Genomic DNA, 22,649 nt, shown 5'->3' on the forward strand with positions numbered 1-22,649 from the left:
AGACGGTGAAAGCATTAAGAGGTTAAGATGAAGGCAGGGAGGCAGGTGGCCTTCTTCTAAGCCCCCTAGGAAAGCTCAGTGTCTTAACCGCAGTTTTACCACCCCACATTTATGTTGTTAGCTCAGAGTGGCCCACTACACACACTTATGTTGCGACCTAAACGATCAAGAGCGTATCGACCGGCTTCGCCTGATCTAGCTCGTTACGTTGATTTGATCAACTCGCCGGGCTATTTTGATTGGTTTAGACGAGAGTCCCAATCGTAGCAAATATAATTGCTAGACTTCCCTGATGTGTGTGAGGGTTTCTATTAGCTAATGCATGTTGCTGTTGTTTTATAAAGTAGCTAACTAGCATTCAGCGTAACCACAAGTAATAATGGTAAGATGTCTTTCTTGAAACTTAACTAAATATGTTATGGCAAATTTCGATTGTTATCGAAAAAACACGTATGGCACGCTCTAGCCACTATAGTAGAGCTTACATTTATATTTAAAGAGCCTTTTGATAGATCATAATACAAAGTACTTCCAGGTGTAAAATATTTGCTCTAAAATGAAGTAACTATTTCAAAGCAGGTAAGCCTGGTTCCAGCCCCTCAATCAAGAACTCTGAATTAGAATTACTTAAGGATGCAAAACCAAAAATTGTACTAGGCCTACAATACTTTAGTAAATATTATGCAGTCAAAAATATTCAACATGATGTTCTTTTGACATGTGTTGGAATCATCTCACAACTTACTGAATGTGAGGGGTCACATCATATTTGAATAACATCTCATTAAAAATATCCGTAATATCCATATGCATCATTTTTGTTTGTTTAAGCGTGCGCCGACCAAGAAGAGGGCCATGTTTAATGGTGTCCTCGGAAACTAGCCGTCGACGAGACCTATCATACCCATCCCTCACTCATCTACTCAGGCTAATTTGAGATCCAACTAAGCAAAACAAATCCCCACCTAAAGCCTCCTCCTTAGCCGGGCTTGCTTCCATTGATGTCACACACACGTCATGGGTACATGCGGAGCACACCTTTTCCAGCACACAAAACCCCCGCAGCCTGCCCATACTGGACGTCCAGTGTATTTAAAAGATGCAGTTCAACGATAATCTGTCCGGTGTCTGACATGGTGACATGGTTCCATTTGTAAAAATACAAATGATCCATTCTCTGGAAGCAGCTGCTTTGTGGGATATCTGGCCCACAGAAAGCCCTGGCAGCTATTCCTGAACTTCCCATCTAGGAATAATAAAGCACTGCCCTATCTTATCTTATTAACCACAAGACTAGAATTCTGTTTCAAATTTGACATTTCATTCATATATTATTTTTCATGCCACTCCTTAGTATTTTAACCTGCTTAGTCCTTTGGTGAGTTGATTTAACCCTTATTGACTGGATTGATTGTCTAACTTCAGTAGTAATAAATGATTAAATAAAAAGGGTTTTATATTAAATCCCTTTGCTCTGGCACACCACAGTGTAAGAATTTTCTGCAGGCAAATCCTGGGGGCCTTCAATAATGACGGCTAGCATTCTTTATCTATTGTTTTTTAAATAGGACAGCAGCTTAATGGTTGAAGTGCTTCAATGATACAACAAAACAGATACATGTCTCCCCTCTAAAGCGATCCGGCAGGTGAGAATCCGACCTCACCACTTCATGGGGATTTTAAATCAACATGCATCCCTATAGTCAATCGATACTCTGAAGAAGGCCTGGTGCCTTTCTTCAATGATCATGGATGTAGAGAACATGATGTACCTGATTCTTCAGTCTACTCACTTCAGTCAATCAGTGTCCTCTGGTCCTCTTCCAGCGCCTGCGGGACATGCCCATAGACTCTGGCGTCTCCTTCCTGTCCGAAACGCCCACAGCGGCCTCTTTACCTCCCCAACCGTTCAATTTATGCACATGCTTCATGAGGAACCCCCCACTGGGTGGTACCGACAAGCTATGTGGGTTCTTTAAAGTCCTCCGAAAGGGGGCTGGTCGAAGAGTTTCCAATAGAAATTCAGGCCTTGACACCATCACGGCTTTTGAGTCGTTTTCAAAAGTGCTAAAACAAAGTTTCAGGTTTCGGTTACTTTCCAGATAAAACTGGCCTGCTATGCCAGTGTACCAAGTGGTTTTTGTCTGTCGGTTTTAGGAGATGTGTTATGTGTATGAATGCATCATGGGCAGAGTATAACAGCTCAAAAGCTTAGCTCATAATTGGCAGCCCATTAACAATCGCCAGGACATCTTGTTCCACGGAGCATTGAGGCCTTTAGCAGTGCCGTGGGAACATAGATGATCATCTATAAGGTGCGGTAGGTAAGAATTGAAAGTCGTAAAGGGAAAAAGCAGAAAAGAAGGCAAGATTCTGAAAATAACCCATCCTCACAAAAAACCTCCCTCTCTGGTCCCTCGCTGCCGCCTCCCTGCGTATCTCAGCCAATGAAAAGGTTTAGATTCACACGACTGTTATTGACAGGCAAGATGGATTCCCCCAACAAATCAGGGAAAAGATTCTCTGTTTTGTCTCAAAATATACGGTTTCAGTCTACAATCTAAATGGTCTCATTGAGAAGCTGGGTCAACCAGGAACTATTCTCTCTCTATTCGCATTTCACTTACTAGTAGCTGACGGAAAGCTTTGGAATTTTAAACAAATTACATTCAAATAAAGCTCCACCTAACTATACTATTCTGCCACCCATGATGGCCAAACTGCCCTGGCAGAGTGAGATTGAACCGGTAATCTCATTGGAATCAATATCCTGGCCTGTCATTTTACAAATGCATGCAGTCGTTCAGCAGACAATTGTATCTGAAGCCACTTATCTTGGGGGTTGACAACTGCGTAAAATCAACAGTGGAGCAACACCCTCAGGGCTGTAAGGTGTGTTTATTTGCAGTGCAGAAAACCAGTCAGCAAATATTTGGGGGGGTTGTGTGTGTATCAAATAGGAGATTTCATTGTTGGCCCCTCCCCCCTTACGAACACACACACACACACACACACACACACACACACACACACACACACACACACACACATACATACACACATACACACACACACATACACACACCTGTTGAATTGTAAGCCTCCAAACAACTCACAGATAAAAAAAGTGTCACCGACAGCATGCATCGTATTAGATGAGATGAAGATGAGTGAAACACTGGGGAAAGGGACAAACACTTGGCATCAACTCTCTTTGATGGAAAGCAAATGGTCAGCCTATTTAAAGTCTAAAAAGGAACCCTCTAGAATAGGTGGCCCCTTGAGACACACATCAGCATCGCTTTCCTGTCCGACGAGTCACCATGTGACAGAGGATGAACCCTCCTCCTCCCACTCAATGGCCAATGGCTTTTGAGGGTTCCCGAAGGAAAATCGACTTAAGAAAACACAAGATAACAAATGGAACATAGCCCAGTATTTATTCAACGAGCTGCGCCCTCATTCGCCCCGCCTGACCCGACTTGTTATTGCCGAGCGCTGGCCGAATGACATGCAGATTAAGGCTTCATCCAAAACAGTGCTCTCTACCACCACCTAGTGGGAGGAAAGTAAACTTGGACATTTGACAGGATAAGACCCAGCATCTCATTACACACAGAAACAGTTGGGAATATGTTTTCCATATATATAAATCTATATATATAATATTAATATTTCATATTGAATAAGTTTTGCATTCCACCGATTTTTCTGAAGGACCGAAAGCTCATTGACTTAGACAAATTCAGAATATATTCAAATATATATTCGATACATTCATATTCACAAAGCAGAAATGAAATTATTTGATTAAAAAAAAAAGAAGCATATATTGCCTGGTGTAGGTAAAAAAAACAAACATTTTATTAACAAAATCCTGCACATGTCATCAACCAGCCAATAGCAATTTAGAAGATCGAAAAAATGGAGGCTTGTGTTTACTAACGAAGCTCAGAGCAGCTGTGAGGGAGGAGAGAATTACAGAGAGCGAGAGAGAGAGAAAGGTGGGAGGGATTGTTAGATGGAGGGGATGGGGTGGGGTGGGGAGTTCAGGGTCAAGAGCGTCATCGCATGATGGAAAAGAGATAGGAGGAAAACGATGCGGAGGAGGGGTTTATTAAGGGAGTCCAAAAAAGATGATGAGAGAGCGAGGGCGACAGAGAGAGAGAGTAGAAGGGGGAGAGGGAGATTAAGAGGGAGCGAGAGAGAGATGTGGCAAGAACGCAGTGATCTCTTGCTGGCTGTGAACCCATCTCAAACCTGAGGACCTAACTCAGTGTTTACTGGAGCGGAACAAGCGACCATGCCCTAGCCTGCTACTGCACCCCACCTCGACCACATCCACACAGGTCTCTCTGAACCCCAGGAATCCACAGAGAAGGTAGGCAGCAGCAGCAGGTGCGATTATATAACCAATCGCACCGCAGTTCCCACACGACGGGGATGACCTCATCCCAGAAGGATTAGAGAGCCTGCAAGGAGGGGGAGGGGGGGGGGGGGGGGTGCTCATTATGTAGCATATGAGGATGATATAAATGTTAAAATATTGCAAATAGAAGAAGGAAAAAAGCGTTAGAGCTGAAAGCCCCCCAGGACGGGGGTTGTCCTAGTTTTACTTGTATAGTGTCTCTCTCTCTCTCTCTCTCTCTCTCTCTCTCTCTCTCTCTCTCTCTCTCTCTCTCTGCTAGAGGCAGAGTTCCCTCACAGAGGAAGCTGCTGTTTTGATTCAGCACGGGATGCGATAAGGACGCAGAATTTATTTTCCGGTTGGGTTTTTATTCGGTGGAGGGAGGAGGCGATAGGAGATATTCGGAATGACCTCGCTTTCTAGAGCAGAGGACTACGCACTATTGACTATATAAAAGTGTGTTTTACCTGCAGATGTCCTCAGCAAAGTATGGCGTTCACATGATCACAACTGGGAAGTATAAAGCTAAAGGGGAAACCAATCGGACGACACAAAAAAGACAACTCTTTTGTGAGTATCTCCTATTCTCATCTGAGACCTCGTTTGATTGGAAGTTGGATTCGACTCCCACAGCAAGCATACTGGGTTCGATCCCCGATGTCCACAGCCTGCCTGCTGCGATGTCTGCATCTTTGTGCAGTATGGAGAATTAAGGATCTCCTGACTGCTCTTTAATGACCTGTGGCAGTATCGCAACGTTTGAAAGCTTTCACGCTGTAGCCTATTTCGAGATGGTGGTCACTCACCAATGTTATAATCCCCCCACCCACCCCGGTTATTATGAATTGTGCGGTTGTTTATAGAAAGGAAGAGATTCACATTAGTTTGCTAGAAGAAGAAAAAAAAAAACATTGTCGTGTGAGCGTCCTTATCACTGTTTCAATTGATCATCTGGGTTCTCTGACCATTCGCTGCGCTGCTGCACAGAAGGCTATGCTGCACAGAAGGCTATCCACTAGTCACAGACTACTGGATGGTTCATTGTGCAGAGATTGTCTAACATTGGGTAATAATAATGTATCAGTCAGGACTACCTTCCATATGTATTATGATAAAGCTAGTGCAAACCCAAATCCATCCAAAAAAAAAAGACATTCAACATGTAACTGTTTATATTTACTCATTTAATTGGTCCTTCTGGGGTCCTTCTTATATTGTCACACATGAATATACGTCCTGGTAAAGAGTGTCACTCGTGTGGTAAAAGCTGAGCAGGGAGTGTAGAGCGAGCGCAGAGGAGAGTGGAGGAGTGGAGGAGGACCGGAGGACCGGACCACCATCTGGGCTCCAATCCCCGGTCCACACACGCTCCTGATCGTGTCCATCACCGCCTCCTGCTGTAGGGGCAGCTGCAGTCCGTCTTTGTCGACGTCCAGCCACACGTCCCAGTCAGCTGTTTGTGTGGGGGTCTTTGGCAGTTCACCCCCTCCCCCCCTTCCCATCCCCCCCGAAATAGTTGCTGTTCACACCTGGGTTAACATTTATATTGTGGTTTGATTATTGCACTATGTTAAAATAAATGCTCAGCATATACACGTCCGTATATGTAATGTCGTAATATTTAAACGAAAAGCTCTGAAGATAAGTTTAGATCAGTTAAAAGAACAATAATGATTGGCAAACCTATGGATGAGACTCTGAACGTTTAAAACCTCTTTGAAAATATTTGTTTTCAATGAATGAACAGATTATACTCATTAAATCCACATTAAACAATTAAAACAATATAGGATTACAAGATTAAAGCAACCAAACCCAAGCCCCAGCAAGCCCCCTCTGAGACACACACACACACACACACACACACACACACACACACACACACACACACACCTAATCGCGTCCATTTGCCACTTTAACACAGGGCTGTCGGTTTGGGGAGTTTTTCCCTTGCCCCTTTGATGACTCATAAGGAAATTGAGTGTAATCTGGGCATGCGAAGCCCTTGAGACTTAAATTTCAAAACAGGTCTGAACAAATACATTGGATTAGACTGGATCCGACTCCATATAGCCTACACAAAGTCACTTTGAAATCCCGGGTTTAAATTCCCATAACTCAAATTACGGATAAGTGTGTGCAGTCTTTTTTTTTCTTATAATTTCTTGTTATTCAGTCTGTTACTCATCCTTAATTAGGACATCTCCTGCCTCCTGCCCCTTATTGCGAAAATGTTAAGAATCTCTCCAAAACAACCATGATCTCAACACTGGTAGCCATGGTAACCGTAGACGACATAGTCCTAGCGGCAGTCATACTGTGCAGTAAGAACACACTCTCACAGAAGACAACATTACTCTGCGAACTCGATGTTCCTATCCCGCAGCCAGTTTAGCAGCAGCAGAAGAAGCAGTAGCAAAAGAACCACCAACATAGCTAAAAACCCCTCTCTGCAAGGGCGTAGGAACCGGGGGGGACGGTGGGGACGTGTCCCCTCCAATATTGGAAACAGGCGCATTTGTCCCATCTAAAAATTATACCGGGGGGAGAAAAATATTTTATTTTATTTTGAAAGCGCAACACAGCGTCTTGTCACCGCTTCTTATTCTAAAAAACTGCATGATTGAGCAATTAAAGAATTGATTTGATATTTATCAGTTCATTACTGCCATTCAAAATGTGTTTTCCTTTACATTTACAAATGTATCTTTTTAGTAGAATAAAATATATTTGTGAATTTTTTCAGTGCAGTTAATTTATGACATATTTCTGTTCAAACCATTAACGGATCTGTCACGTTTCCGATATGGGTCCCCCCCAATGTTAAACTCATTCCTACGCCCCTGCCTCTCTGCTTCCCATTGTTTCAGATTGTTTCCACATGGGTACTGCTCGCTGACCGGCGGCTTTGATGCCTCATCCGCATGCTATAGTTGACCGACAGAAGGTGGATGCGTCTGCTTCGAGGCAGCCCCCCCCCCCCACACATACCCCCCCCCCCCCCCCCCCCCCCCCCCCCGGGAAGCGAGATGCGTAGGAGCAGGTTGAAAGTGTGAGGCTCATGCGTGTATGTGCGTTCCTGTTGGGTTGTACCATGTTGCGTGGTCTGTGTCGTCACTGCCGGTGCCTTCTCTGCACAAAGGTCTCTTGTTGTTGTCGTTTTTTTATAGATTGGCCAACAGGGGCTGAATGAGAGTTATTTCATATTTAGTTCATTGGCCTGTGGGATGTATGCGAAGGAAGGTGAATAATGAGTTAATTCATCGAGTAGGCCCATCAGGGCCTGAAACACAGTTTATGGTACGGCAGCCCAGTCCTGCCAAGGGGACAAAGTGTTCCATCGCATTGCTGATCTGCATGGCCTTTTCTAGGATAACCCCTGTTGTTTCAAAGGATTATGCCCTCTCTCTCACTCCCTGTCTGTCTGTCTGTCTGTCTGTCTGTCTGTCTGTCTGTCTGTCTGTCTGTCTGTCTGTCTGTCTGTCTAGGATGAGCACAGCGGAGCTCACCCTGGGGATGGACGTCATGGAGGTGAAGGATGAGTGGCAGGACGAGGACTTCCCCAGGTACCGTGTGTGTGTGTGCGTGCGTGTGTGTGTGTGTGAGTCCATCCTAGAGTGAGATGCCCTATCCGCTACTGCAGTCGCTGTAACCCAGGATTTCTAAAGTAGCTTTCAGGATAAAACTATAGAAACAAATAAATAACAGTTAGGAAAGGAGAAGCAGAAGAGGTGTATTTTTTAGTGCATGATTGCATCATTATATTACATAACTGCTTTTCGCTCTATTTCTCCACTGCAGTGAGAGTCTGTGTAAATTGGTGCCTGCTGTGAGTCACTCATATGGGGCGGATTATTTTATACATAAATCTGTGTGCCTTGTGCGTAGGTGACTCACACAGGGTATGGCTCTATATGTGTGCGTCTATTTATAGTTTTGAATAGTTTCCCTGCAGGCAGATTACTACATTTTAACATTACAATCTCGTCTGCCGCTAAATATATATAAATACTGAATTGCCGTTTTGTCTTTTGTATTTCGGTGTGTTGGCTTAAGCCTTCATGCTTTTTCCAGCACCTAATATAGTTATCCAGGCCTGCTCCCGCCTCTGTCAATTTTACTGGCACCATAATCACTGCAATTACCATCAGACAGCAAAAAAGCAGTCCTGACTTCAGGCGCTCGTTTGCCCTCTATACCCGTGTGTGTACTGTGCCTGGGCTTGTTGCATAGCAGCCAGCATTTATCTGTGTAATTACAACATCATTGTCAGGGCTGGTAATTACAGAGGCTACCTTCTCCCACGACATCCATAGTACTTTGATACAAAATTTAAACCACAACCACTCCTCTGTGTGCCAAGGGATTCAAAAGACACATTCTGGGTGGATCGTAATACTTTTTTTGTACATTGGAAAAAACAAGGCAAAAGAGCAACTCAATCAAGCTTTAATCCATTTAATCTTCAGTCAATAACATCTTCCTTTCTAGTATATTCATATCTTTATGACTTTCCTGTTACTGTTGTTCTTTTCAGACCACTGCCAGAAGATGGCGACGTTGAGTCATCATACGGCCTCACTGACCACAGAACAAGTCAGTTCAGTTGGACGATAGTATAGTATATGACATTATATATATCCACGCTTCACAGCACATTAAAATGACTGTGTACGGAAATCGATTAGCATAGCAATCAAGGGTACCATTCACGTAGAGGAAACACATCATATGTTTTCCATAATTCCTTACAATCAGAGAAGATAATGAAATGCCAGAAACGGAAATAGGACAAAGTATCCGCCTGTCTAGCCTAACCGATCAGAAACACCAACCTGCATAAAAAAAGTTAAATGATAATTTAACTTTCACCCTTAGACCCCCCCAGCTCCCTGAAGCTGGGGGACTCCGCTGGGCTGGGCAAGCGGCGCACCCTGGTGGCGCCCCACATGAACCTGTCCCTGGACCGCAGCGAGGCGTCCCTGGACGACCTGGACGTGGACGCCATGGAAACGCCCGACGACACCGATTCGCTGGACAACAGCAACGGCAACGACCTGGAGTGGGAGGGTCAGTACGGGGGAAGTGATGTCATTGCAGATTGAATTGTCATGTGGTTGCGTGAATAGAAATCTAATGTTACAGCTGTTACTTATGAGTTAGCAACTGAATGGTGTAACGATGACACCTCATCTGTGATTCGGTTGGAACTTCAGATTTGAGGTCCTAAATTCGGGTTTATCTCTGCACTACATTGTAGACCTGTACAGATAAATAAGGATGCAGGTATATTAATTGTGTTGCTGGCTTGGTTAGTCTTTATAGGGTGAGTTACCCCGCTAATCACATGTATGCCCCGGCCAGGACTCCCTGGAAGACGAGATATTATATCTCAGTGGGACCTTCCTGGATAAATAAAAGTCAAATATCAGTTGAAAACCTGATATTAGTAGAAAAAGTGTTGACGTCGGTGAACATGTGTTATTTTTTTCTGAAGTAGGTAAATGACCTGTAAAACACGAGTTTCCTGCCACGTCCAGCTGAAAACGTACCATCTAGAATGGTAGTTTTCAACGGGCTTCGCACACGTCGAGTGTGACGACGTGTTGTGAGAACGCTTGGAAACCCGATGTGTCCATTGGTCCTGAAACCTTTTCTTTTCCATCAAAACTTCCGTCCAGGAAGTTTTGAAAAAAGTCTAAATAAAGCCCCAGTGCGGTGCAGACCTGTGATCGTTGTGCTTCTCCCGGGGCCCCCAGACGACACCCCTGTGGCCACGGCCAAGCGGCTCCCAGGGGACAGTGACGGGGAGGAGGAGAGGGACGCCAGCGGCCGGCTCTGGAGGTCCTTGGTCATCGGGGACCAGGAGCACAGGATAGACATGCAGACCATCAGACCCTACCTGAGGGTGGTCACACACGGAGGTATGTCTGAGGGTGTGCGTGTGGGTACTGTGTGTGTGTGTGTGTGTGTTTGTGTGTGTGTGGGGGGGAGGTGTTTTAAAGTTTGTTAAAGAATGTGCAATTCTCCCTCTCACTCTGTCTCTCTCTCTCTTCTCTCTATCTTCCCCTCTCTCTCTCTCTCTCTCTCCCTCTATCTTCCCCTCTCTCTCTCTCTCTCTATCTTCTCTCTATCTTCCCCTCTCTCTCTCTCTCCTCTCTCTCTCTCTCTCTCTCTCTCTCTCTCTCTCTCTCTCTCTCTCTCTCTCTCTCTCTCTCTCTCTATCTTCCCCTCTCTCTCTCTCTCTCCCAGGTTACTATGGTGAGGGTCTGAATGCCATCATCGTGTTTGCAGCCTGCTATCTTCCTGAGAGCAGCTGTGAGGACTACACCTATATCATGGAGAACCTCTTTCTGTAAGGAACATTCTAACACCATCACAGTAGTTATATAAATATGGTGGTATTAAACCATGCCATAAACATACATAATGTACTCTTTCGCTATTTGTATCATGCAAATGTTGCCAAAGCTATTAGCAGTGATTTTTCATGTAGTTAACGTGCCGGTAGGGGTTAGGCTTCATGCTCCCAGAATGCTAACAGACAGATGGTGCACGTTAGGGTTCAAACCAAGAACTTCTCTGCTGGAAGTCAAACACCCTAACCACATTAGACTCTCCTTATCCGAGATAGAAATAAGCACTGATTTCAAGCCTCTCTAGTGCAACTCTTAAGGGCTGATTATGGTCCCATGTTCGTGCAACGTAAAGGGGTTACGGACCCCTTATGTCCTTGCGGACCCCCCTTGCGTCCCCTGCAAGGGCCTGACGTGAGCAAAAATTTTAACCTTCCGTTGAGGCGACGCAGCAGCAAGGGCTGTGATTGGTCCGCTCACCGAAACCCGACGCAGAACCGAAACAGGTTCGCGACCGCGTCGAAGCGTCTGCGTGGTCCTTGCGTTGCGTGAACGTGGGACCAAAATCAGCCTCTTAGTTCTAGACTGGGCCGTTGGTACGTCTTGCTGATTGCATGGGAGAGGGCGTTCCTCAGTCACTGGTTGTGGTGGGATGTGTTCAGCTACGTCATCAGCAGCCTGGAGCTCCTGGTGGCTGAAGACTACATGATCATCTACCTGAACGGAGCCACTCCCCGCCGCAAGATGCCCGGGATCAGCTGGTTCAGGAAGTGCTACCAGATGATTGACAGGAGGTAAAAACATAATACATAATTAAAATTACAATTAGGGCATTTGGCAGACGCTTTTATCCAAAGCGACTTACATCGGTTGATACACACATTGACACACCGACGGCAGAGTCAACCATGCAAGGCGACAGCCAGCTCGTTAGGAGCAGTTAGTTAAGTGTCTTGCTCAGGGACACATCACTTGGATCACTAGGAACTTCTACATTGATGATGTTCATTTTATTTTCAAGTCTATCATTCTTCTTCTTCTTTTTGTGTCTTTGAAGCTGGTTGGCTATATGACAGTTTCCCATTTCTTAACACAGTCCTTTGCGTTTTTATTGAGTAAAGGTTCTAAATTGTATTCAAGCCTATCATTAAATCAAACAAATATTTGTCGATCAGATAAAGGAAGGTGCTGATGAGGAGGATGGCTGATGACTGTTCCTGTGATGACCTCATAGGCTCACCGTCATGTCTTCTTCCCGTGCGCACGCAGGTTACGGAAGAACCTCAAGTGTCTGATCATCGCCCACCCGTCCTGGTTCATCCGCACGGTCCTCGCCATCTCCAGGCCGTTCATCAGGTAACCCTCTGGGGGGGGTGGTGGAGCACTGGGTGGGGGGAGGGTGGGGGTCCCTGAGAAGATGAAATTCTGTAAAAAGTGCTGGGATAGTCACTTTTGGCTCTGATGAAGTCAAGAATAAAGTCAAGAATAATGTCATGGTGTGGATTATCACGATGCCTCCAATGGTTTGAGTAGATAAGATAGATAGGAACTTTATTTCATCCCATACATGAGAAATTGTATTAGACTTGTCACAGCAGCCCATGGAATATAGAAAGATGCAACAGCAAAATAAAGTGTACAAAATGTCCAGCAATACATAAATACATACATGAAATAAATTAAAATAAAATAAAATAAAATCACACAGTGATAACAATGTCATGCCATGAGGGCATATATGTACACAGTAGGACATGCTTTCAGGACTTGGATTGTGTATTTCTACTATAAAACAAGAAATGTCTGCTGTTTTGCCTGTCCAACTAACAGAAGATATACACTTTGACTCAAATGTATCTTTACTTTACTATTTATCTTTACGTATAATCTTATTTGCTACATATTTGTCAATATTTGATCACCATTAGTTATCACAGGCATGTACATGTGCTACATGCCCAAACGTAAGGCTTTTAAGATTGGATTGGTTGAACGATGGCATAATTATGTGGTTTCTCTCATGCAGTGTGAAGTTCATGGATAAGATTCGTTATGTCTATAGCCTGGACGAGCTCAGCCAGATCGTCCCCATGGTGCACGTCCAGATCCCAGAGTGTGTGCTGCAGTAAGTACCTTTAGACCACCAGAGGTCACTGTCATCACTATGTGTATCCAACACAGACTCTGGTTGATCATAAGAAAACTGAAGCTTTTCAGAGCAGTCTTACAAGCCGTGTTTACTACTTGACACTTCCCATAAAAGTTATGGTTACGATTTCAATTTGGTTTAGAGTCTATATACTCTGTCCTAATATGTGCTCTGGTTGATGATGGTAAACCTCACCAATTGGTAAACTGAGCGGAGACAGTTTTCATATAAATACTGACTTGAATGCTGCTTCTATGTCCCATGTCCGATGCAACCAAATTAGGTGAGAGTTGTTCGGAACTTTGTTACGTTATTGAATTAGTATGTCACAGAGTGTGATCCAAGACTATAAATCACCTAATTAATGTAAATATTCTGCTCCCATGCTAGATGACACTCGTACTACTTAACGTGTTATGTAACAACTTATCTCATGGTGCATATTTTTGGAACAGGCATATCCTTTACACACTTGTATTTCAATTTCTCTAAGGTATGATGACGAGAAGCTCAGAGTGCAAAAGGAGAGGTGAGCAGTTCAATTTTAAAAATTCTTAGAAACAAAACATAAATCCAAATAGTTTTCATGCCAACATACAGCAGCCAGAAGTAACGTCTTCTCTTCTCTGACCTTTTAGGACTGAACAAGAACAGCCGCAAGTCAACTCAGAAGCAGACAAAGAAAGGTGACCTAGTTTTAATAATAATATTATATTATAATCAAATAGCACATTATTATGTATAATAAAAATATTAGATAATAATTTTGTATTACTTCAAACACCTACTTTTCATTCAGTTAAAACAAGTTACAATGCGCGAGAATGTGAATGAAAAGAAACGTACAAAGAGGTTTACTTTTTAAATAGAAAAGTTAAGCCTTTCGAAGGCTGAGAACTGATTTTGAGAACAGAACTAAGCGTTTACTGATCCGACTGTTATACCCTAATCTGTATACACTAAATTAATTGGCATTGACATATTAATATTGCTAGCTAGTTAGCATTTACGTCTTCCTGCCTACTCTCTAAATTCAGATGTGCTCTTATATCAGGACACCTTAGCGAGCAACAAAATACTTTTGAGTACTCTTGGCCAATGCTACAAACCGGGTATCACTTATTTAATGATGTGTGTCTTTCCTGCAGGCCCAGCTCCACCATGGGGCACATTGGCCCTGACCTTTGACAGTGAGGTGCACATAGTTTGATCAGACTCCATCTGCTCCCAGACGCTTTAAAATGTCGTCCTTCCGATAACACAAACTCTTGACATTTGGGGAAATGTTCTACATGGATCTCGGTTATAAACACATGTTAACGGCGAGGAACAGGCAGCATTTCAATTGGTTCCAGACGTTCTATAAATGATTTTATCAGAAATCTGTCCGAAAATTCCGAAAATCAACGTTAAGTCGAGCCGAAACAAGTATACATGCTGTTGATTAACAGACAGTTCATCTTAAACACTTGTTTATTATGAAGTTAGTGAAAAAACACTGTCACACGATACTTGGGCAAAGGGATATTTTTGCCCAAGTCCCAAGAAGAACCTCTTCCTCTGCTAATGGGCCTCCATGTCAAAGTGTCCCGTCACCGGGTCCGAACACCTAAAGCACAGCGTGAACTCTGCGTTTCCGTCCATACATCCCTGTCAGGAGCAAGGCCGCACCCCTGCGTTCCATACTGCCCCATCTGCTAGGCTCCTCAGCACTGGTCGTACCCCCCACCCGCGGGTGCTGCTATTTTTAATGGACGGTACCGTTGAGTAAGTAGTCAACGGGGGTAGTCAATTAGTGTTCTTCGCCCTTCAGAGTTCACGATGAAAACTGGTTATGGAGGGGGACGGGGGAGAGAGGGACGGGGGGGGCCTTGGTCACAGTATGGGACGAGAAGCTAGGTCGGGGCGAGGTCTATTTTTAGAGATCTCTCTCGTTCTCTCGCCCTCTCTCGTTCTCTCGCCCTCTCTCGTTCTCTCGCCCTCTCTCGTTCTCTCGCCCTCTCTCGTTCTCTCTCGCCCGCTCTCGTTCTCACTTGCCCACTATCGCTCTCTCGCGCTCTCTCGCGCTGTCTCTCGCCCACTATCATTCTCTCTCGCTCTCTCTCACCCACTATCGCTCTTTCTCGCTCTCGCTCTCTCTCGCCCACTATCATTCTTTCGTTCTTTCTCGCTCTCTCTCCCTCTCTCTCGCTCTCTCTCGTTCTCTCTCGCTCTCTCGTTGTCGCCAAAGGGGGCCATTTTGTGGGCGACTCCTCCCCGGCGGACGTCCCAGGAATTAATCACTGGGGTGCGCCACACGGGGAAAATCACAGGAAAAATAAATAGACGAACCCAACACGGGCGGTGTCGGGGATCGCCTGGAAGCACGCGCTGAACCCGATACCAGTCTGCGCCGGATAACTCCACCACAGGCCAGGGGGATTCTCAAAACGGACCGGCTGGGAGTCCTTGTGACAGATGATGGCTGCCCCGGTGGTCTGTTAGAGTCATGTGGGATAACACGCCGTTCAGATCTAAAATGCAGGCACTCACATCGAAGAGACGAAAGGGCCAAAGCACTTTCTCCATTGTGACTGAACACTGAGTCTTACAAAGAATAAGCAGAACCGGATTTTGATGAACATTTTGTCTGCTGACCATGTATTCGTCAGTGGTCATGTTTCCCCTATGACGTGTTTTAAAGTTATGTAAGCATTTCAGAAGGGTTCTCTTGCATAACGTTTTAAATCAAAATGTAGGATCTCCATCACCTGTGTCTATGAATCTTTTCCAGCATGATCTCGTGATAAAGCGATACAAACGTGGATTTGTACCGTAAAGTAAAAATGTGTATACATTCGTACATTCTTTTTGAAAAGAGATGGATGTTTTGACCATGGTGTGACGGGCATGGGTTGTTATTTATAGTTATGTGCAATCATTCGTTATGATACAGTTCTTCCAAGACCTAGATGAAAGGTCACAGCTGGAGGCAGCACACACACACTCAAATATGTTCCATTGTTAAATATGCAAGTGGCATGGTTATTTATTTCCCTCCTCTTTTTTTCATGTTTCCATATTTTTGATAATAACGTGTCCTGTCATGTTTTACAATGCACTTTTACTGAAGTAAAAAACGGGACATATTTACAAATAAGATGTTATATATCTAAATGTTTATGTTGCTAAAGTCATGTATATGAATATGTGCCATTGTTTGTACAAACAACAATAATAAATCAGAAAATTAATACATAATTGGTGGGGCTGTATTTTATCACATTCTTTCCTGATGCCCTCTGTCGACCTTACACTCATCCATCAATAGGCGAAATGCGCCTCACCTGATAGTGAATGTTTTGGCATGGCCAGGCGACCTCACAGCCGATAAAAACTCCTACTTGACGCGAGCCACTAGTGTGTAAATCCTGTTTGACACCTCCCGTGACCTACACCACTTCTCTTTGTCTCTGCCAGTCTGCATCTGCAAGCGCTGCAGAGGTCAGATGATTGGCACACACTCCTCTCCCATGCAAGCCCTCTGCGTAACCACAAGGTGATAAAACAATATTTAGATACAACTGTACGCGCCTAGTGGCATGCTGAGAGGCTGCTGCTCGTCAAGCACGTGAGGAATTATTTTGGCTGTCGGCGTGTGTTCCTTCCAATTTTAGCGCTCGCACTGAAACGCGCGTGAATCCTCTGATCCGTCACTGGAAGCTCTGCAATGCATGGAGGAATGGATGGATGAGAACGAATGATATGCCATGTATTCCAAGCTGTTGCAGTTAAAACCGCTTTGTTGAAACATTTTCTAATGCCATGTCATTATTACCACTACACTTAAAAATGCACTTGCAGCAGGTAAAATCAATTTCATGACAGTGCATGCATTTAATAGTAATTTACTTCAAGGAACATATTTCACTAAATATAATGTTAACAATTCCGTTAAATGCTGTTTTACATTCTTTCACCAGGATTATCAGCTTTAAACACCCTTGTCTTATTAAGCTCAGTGCTGCTACTGCAAGAAGATACATGTCCATTCCGGTTGTGTGCCCAATGCAACACAGATAGTTAAAGACATGGTTGTGTTATGTGTGGAAAATCTTAAGTTTGCACTGGGGAGGTTGTAATACACAACTTCATACTTTAAAATAACAACGCACTAAAAGGCAATTAATAATACTGGCATCCCCTGAGATTTATACCCAATGGAAAGTAACGTGACTCTTCCAATGTGCTCAAATGCATCCCAGTCTCCAGGGCACAAAGTTCACTACTAGTTCACCAGCATGGCCACACACACACACACACACACACACACACACACACACACACACACACACACACACACACATCCAGTAATGTGCAGCCTCAGGTTTGAAGAGATTGTGTAGATAATGACACTAATACGTCCCAGGGGGCGATGCCATCAGGCTGAGACCTTGACGTGGGGTGTAGACTCAACACAGAGGCACTGTTGTGTGGTGGTGACATGGCACGGAGCCATGTATTCCAACCTGTTGCATCAGAAGCATGTGTGACGCAGCAGGTGGTCCACACACACACACACACACACACACACACACACACACACACAAACACGCACACACACTGACATGATATGCTCTCGCACACGTGCCCCACTCTTTGCTCTACAAACCAAAACTCTGATCGATCTGACATACATCAACAGCCGACACACACACTAACATTCAAGTTCACTAACACGCCCACATACAAACACACATTCACCAAAATAGAAACACGCAAACACCCACATACAACCTCTCTCTCTCTTCCCCTCCCCTCTCTCTCTCTCTCTCTCACATACACATCCTACATACAAACCGTAGGATAAATATAAAACCACATGCTGCACGCTTGCAAACACAGACACAAACACACACACACACACACACACACACGCACCACACACCAACACACACACCATCACACACACCCAAATAAAAGCTGAGCTGTTTGGAAATACAATTAATCAGTTGTTTATAACTGGCTAATTGTTTATTCTATCAATTCAAATTAACAACTATTTAATTTCCAGTTAAGGCTACATTTACAATGTGATTTAATGTATTTTTCAGAGACTTCTTGCCTTATCCACTCCAATAGGCAATATCTATACAGTCCAAAGAACATACTTATTCACAGATGTCTGCAACAATCAGTCGTACAATAGTCTATATATACATTATACGTCCGTCTTGTGTTCGGATTTTATTTGCTTGTTGGAATAGCTTCGTAGGCTAGGTTGAGCCTTGTGTGTGAACGGACGATGACGAACGGACAGGTGCACATTCGGGGGTTTACGCTGCCACAAACTGAACCGATTCGTCGTCTTTTGATTGGACACGTTCCGCGTACAATAGCGGTTCTTACCGGCGTGAGGGGGAAGCCCATTGGCTGAACGCGGGCACAGGTTCTCGAGACCCGTTATGACGCGGCGAGGGAACACTATATATAAATGCAGTAGCACCATGGAGAATCAATGAAGTAGTAAAAGGGGGGAACGTTTCGCAGAGAAGATAAGGAAGGTCAAAGACTTTTAAAAGCTTTGAATGATCGTTTGATTGTTTTAGTCGGGTTCCCTTCTTTTATCTACTGAATTCTAAAGAAGACCAGAAGTAACATGAAGTTCATCATTGGCATCGGCGGGTAAGTCTCGATGAGCTTAAATTACACCATGTGTACAACGCGTCTGTAAAATAGAGATATCTAAATAATGTGACCTTTATCAGCTGACCTTTTTTCTAATTTTTATTTCAGCATCACCAACGGTGGGAAAACCACGTTGACGAACCGGTTAATAAAGGCACTACCTAACTGCTGTGTGGTGCACCAGGATGACTTTTTCAAGGTAAGCCAGTACACAGCCCCCGTGTGAACTAGACGCAAGTTCTCATGAAATGCTAAAACTAAATGTAGGCCAGCAAACAGCAAACTGGCCCATTGGTGTTGTTATTTGTTTGAATGAGCATTGCCACTCTTCTTGGCAGCCTAGTAATACGCCTGATTGTCTCCTGGACAGCGAACGTAAAGGTTCAGCGTCCCCACTCAAAGTCAATAGTCAGAAGTCACACATTCATCTATTTGTAACAGCGTTGCCAACTCGTTTGACATCGTATTATTGTTTTAGGTACATCAACTTTGCTTATATCGTGATACATAGAGATTGCCTACATGGGCTAGGCCTACTATATCGTTCCTCGATTTGAAAGGCGCGCGTCTGTATCAGGTAAACTGATACAGAAACAAAAAAAAATTAAAAGTAAGCCTAAAGCCCTACTCTACCAATACAATCTTGTTATAGACTTGCCAATTTCCGATACAGTTGCGCTCGGAATTATAGATAGGCTCATAATAACTTTAGAACATAACAATAACAAAGACCCTGGCCGCAACAGGCCACTTTCGGTGGAGACGGGTCCTTGACTTGTCGTGTCCAGGTGTGATGATCAGTTGCGATTGGTTACTAGGTTTCAGCAATGTTTTATTGGTGACTGTTATTTCAGAAACCCGATCAAATAGAAGTCGGGGAGGACGGCTTTAGACAGTGGGATGGTAAGAATGGATTTTCACGCCGGAAATCCATAATTAATATCTTCCTGCACATAAAAAAAATTACAAAATAACTTCTACTACTTATCCACTGACCTTCTCCAGTGTCAGTTCAGTGAATGCCAGAGTCATTCACTTTGATCATGAAGCACATTGCTGCGCCGTCCAGTCTGGAGTTGTTCTGAAATATGTTCCTCTTGTCTCTCCTCAGTCATCACGGCCCTCGACATGGAGGCCATGGTAAACACTATCAACGGCTGGCAAGAAAACCCAGTCAAGTTTGCCCGTTCCCACGGGGTCAACCTGTCGGTTGAAGCCGAGACGTCGGACCCGGAGACGACGGGGATCCACATCCTCATCGTGGAGGGCTTCCTCCTCTACAACTACCTGTGGGTCCCGCGCTAACGCGCCATACTGTATTCCTACATAAGCAGCCATTACAGGAGCGCACGTTTCGACCGCAGACCGTCGAGCTAACCGAACTCCTTGCTCCCTCAGACCACTCCTGAGCTTCTATGACAAGAGTTACTTCATCTCCATTCCATACGAGGAGTGCAAGCAGAGAAGGAGGTGAGGAGGAGGAGGAGGAGGAGGAGGAGATGACGAAGATCCTGGATCAGACTCAAAATGGCTTCTTTCTGATGCCTTCCACACTTGAAGCTAAAGACGTGAATTTATCTTTTTTCTTTCTCCCGACAGTACAAGATCATACACAGTCCCCGACCCCCCTGGCCTGTTCGACGGCCATGTGTGGCCCATGTACGTGAAACACAGGAAAGAGATGGAAAACAACTGCAATTCCATAGGTAAGTCGTACAACGTCGTGAAGGTCAACCGCTATGATGGCTCTGAGGCTTATACAGATAATTTATCGATTTTACACCCGTATTAACAAAAGTAAAGTAATGTAATGTTTTGTTTTGCCCCAATCAGAGTATCTTGATGGCAGGAAAACCAAGGAGGAAATATACAACCAGGTGTACAAAAGCATTCAGAACTCTCTGCTCAACAGCTTATAGGTAAAGAAATTCATATGTATGTTTGGGCCTTTTCGAATGACGCACATTAAGTTGAATGAAAGTGTAATTTTGATTTTGACTTTTTTTTTTTCTGTTTCCCTCACAGCAGGACGCCTGGACCCCAAGGGATTATGTATAGACTTGTAAATATACTGTGGAATAATGTCATCACCAAGACAGGCTTTGAGCCAACGTAATGTTATTCCCCTCTTGACCTGTAAATAGGAAAACCTTGTAACTTAAGAACTGAATGCAGAAGAAACTTATATTGTAACCTTTTATAAAAAGATGAAACCACCTCTTGAAAGGATGGTTGTGCAACTTAAAAGAGACTACCTAACCCACTTATGGTGTCACGTTTTCATTATCAAACCTGTGCTAGGCAAGGTGCTTAACTGGATGCTTTCACAACTACATTTATCAGAGCCAGCAATGACTGGCTTACTAGTCATTTATTAACATTTCTTCCGGCACATTATTCAACCAGCATTTTTTGAAATACCATGACTTTAGTCAGTCAATAGTTACACAATAGTACAAATCAATTTTATTTCCACTAGTATTGAGATTAACAAAACTGAATGAATAACTACTGCTAGTTGTTTAACCTGTTTCTTCAAAAAATAAAACAATGTATTCAATTTAAATAGAAGCCATCAATAATTGTGTTGTGCTTTGTCTTTTTAATGCTGTAAAGAGGGTCATGTAATTTCCATAATGTGGAAGAAATTGCTTCATCACTTAAATGATGTGAAGCTTTTTCAGTGTGGTAGTCCAACCAACCATAATTATATCTCAAAGATGATCTCAACCTAAAGCTTTTGGAAGCTTGAAAGCATGAGTACGAATGGAAGTAATAGTTCTGTGACAGAGCAACTACACAGTGTCGTGTAGAGACCTCGTGACCTCATCAAATCTAAATGATGTTCTTGCTTAGAATAACCAAGAGGAATATGTCGAATGCTTGCAAATCAATCGCATCACAGATGTCGCAATATATTGAACAACATGACGTTTCTAAATCTACTGCTTTACAAAAGCATACATCAAAACACTGTTGACTGCTTAATTTAGGATTATTAAAATTCTAATCATCTTGTGATTTAAAAAAATAAATGTGGCAAATCATTGAGTGCCCTTGTACAGCGTTTCACACAAGGAGGTGTGCTGGCGCCGCGTTCATGGCGATAGCATACCCGCCCGGGAAGTGATAGGGTTTACAAATTAGCGTGGCAGATACTTTCCGACGCACATGGCCTGAACTCCACTCCTCAGTGGCCAGCCTGATGACGATAAACTAGCATACCCTGACTATCCTCAACTTACAATGTTATGCACGACCTGAAACACAAATACTGAGCGAAACAACGCACAACGTCAGCTTTATTAGTCTATAAGAGTGCCTGGTATGTTCCCCCCCATAAAATCTAACCATTCTAGTTCCAGTTACCTTTACCGAAGTCGCTGTTGGTTGTCCACGGCCCCGCTAAGGGTATGTGCCGAGAAATGAGGACGCATACACTACTAAAAAGCTTCACTTTATTTCGATTTCAATATCAAAACATCAACGTCATGTAATTGAAGAAATTGCTTCATCACTTGAATGATGTGAGGCTTTTTCAGTGTGGTAGTCCAACCAAACATAACTATATCTCAAAGATTATCTCAGCCTTAAGGCTTTGGAAGCTTGGAAGCATGAGTACGAATAGATGTAATAGTTCTGTGAATTCAAGATTCAATATCAAAACCCCTGGAAATGCAATGATTCAATACGAAGAAGGAAACATCCTATCTCACAGCTGAGTAAGATCAGGAAACACGGAAACCCCTCTACAGCATGTTAACCAGAAGTATGTTCACATGTACTCAAGGAATCAAGGCGGTGAGATGTTCAGATTACAAATGTTTAGATCACAGCTGTCATTTTCAAAAGTCCTGTCAACATGTCCAAACGTTCAGTCATGAAGCACCCATCTCACCTTGCACAAACCTATATGTTCAGGTGCCCATCCCACCACAAACCGATCACTAGCACCAAGACGGATTGGGGTCGACCGAGACGCGTGGGTAGGGTTGGGGTTGGGTGTCTGTGGAGGGTGCCAGGGGAAGGAGCGGCGGGGAGAGGAGAAGGGTGGGCGGTGGTGCGTTGA

At 43.9% G+C, this 22,649-nt stretch overlaps 2 protein-coding genes across 4 annotated transcripts; both read left to right on the forward strand.

Annotated features, from left to right (window-relative positions):
* Positions 1-4,248: 4,248 nt before the first annotated feature.
* Positions 4,249-16,095, forward strand: LOC307086254 (caytaxin-like; the record flags this gene model as incomplete). 3 transcript variants are annotated; one of them, XM_079751399.1, is made up of 13 exons in its annotated part: positions 4,254-4,381; positions 4,882-4,978; positions 7,897-7,974; positions 8,946-9,004; positions 9,287-9,478; positions 10,168-10,332; positions 10,661-10,763; positions 11,427-11,558; positions 12,034-12,120; positions 12,791-12,889; positions 13,407-13,442; positions 13,552-13,599; positions 14,062-16,095. In XM_079751399.1, exons 3-13 carry the CDS (start codon positions 7,898-7,900, stop codon positions 14,099-14,101), a joined length of 1,038 nt encoding a protein of 345 aa, XP_079607525.1. In that variant the 5' UTR covers positions 4,254-4,381; positions 4,882-4,978; position 7,897. The 3 variants fall into 3 exon arrangements, with proteins under 3 accessions (XP_079607526.1, XP_079607525.1, XP_079607527.1); XM_079751400.1 differs by lacking the exon at positions 4,882-4,978 and having other exon boundaries at positions 4,249-4,381; XM_079751401.1 differs by lacking the exons at positions 13,552-13,599; positions 14,062-16,095 and having other exon boundaries at positions 13,407-13,446.
* Positions 16,096-18,438: 2,343 nt separating this feature from the next.
* Positions 18,439-20,849, forward strand: LOC307085453 (nicotinamide riboside kinase 2-like). Its single transcript, XM_079750253.1, has 8 exons — positions 18,439-18,577; positions 18,689-18,779; positions 19,435-19,483; positions 19,692-19,869; positions 19,979-20,050; positions 20,180-20,286; positions 20,414-20,499; positions 20,606-20,849. The coding sequence occupies exons 1-7, from the start codon at positions 18,552-18,554 to the stop codon at positions 20,497-20,499; spliced, it is 609 nt and encodes a 202-aa protein (XP_079606379.1). The 5' UTR covers positions 18,439-18,551; the 3' UTR covers positions 20,606-20,849.
* Positions 20,850-22,649: the final 1,800 nt, after the last annotated feature.

Source organism: Pollachius pollachius (assembly GCF_949987615.1).
Source record: "Pollachius pollachius genome assembly, chromosome: 14".
In the NCBI taxonomy this organism is placed as follows: Eukaryota; Metazoa; Chordata; class Actinopteri; order Gadiformes; family Gadidae; genus Pollachius; species Pollachius pollachius.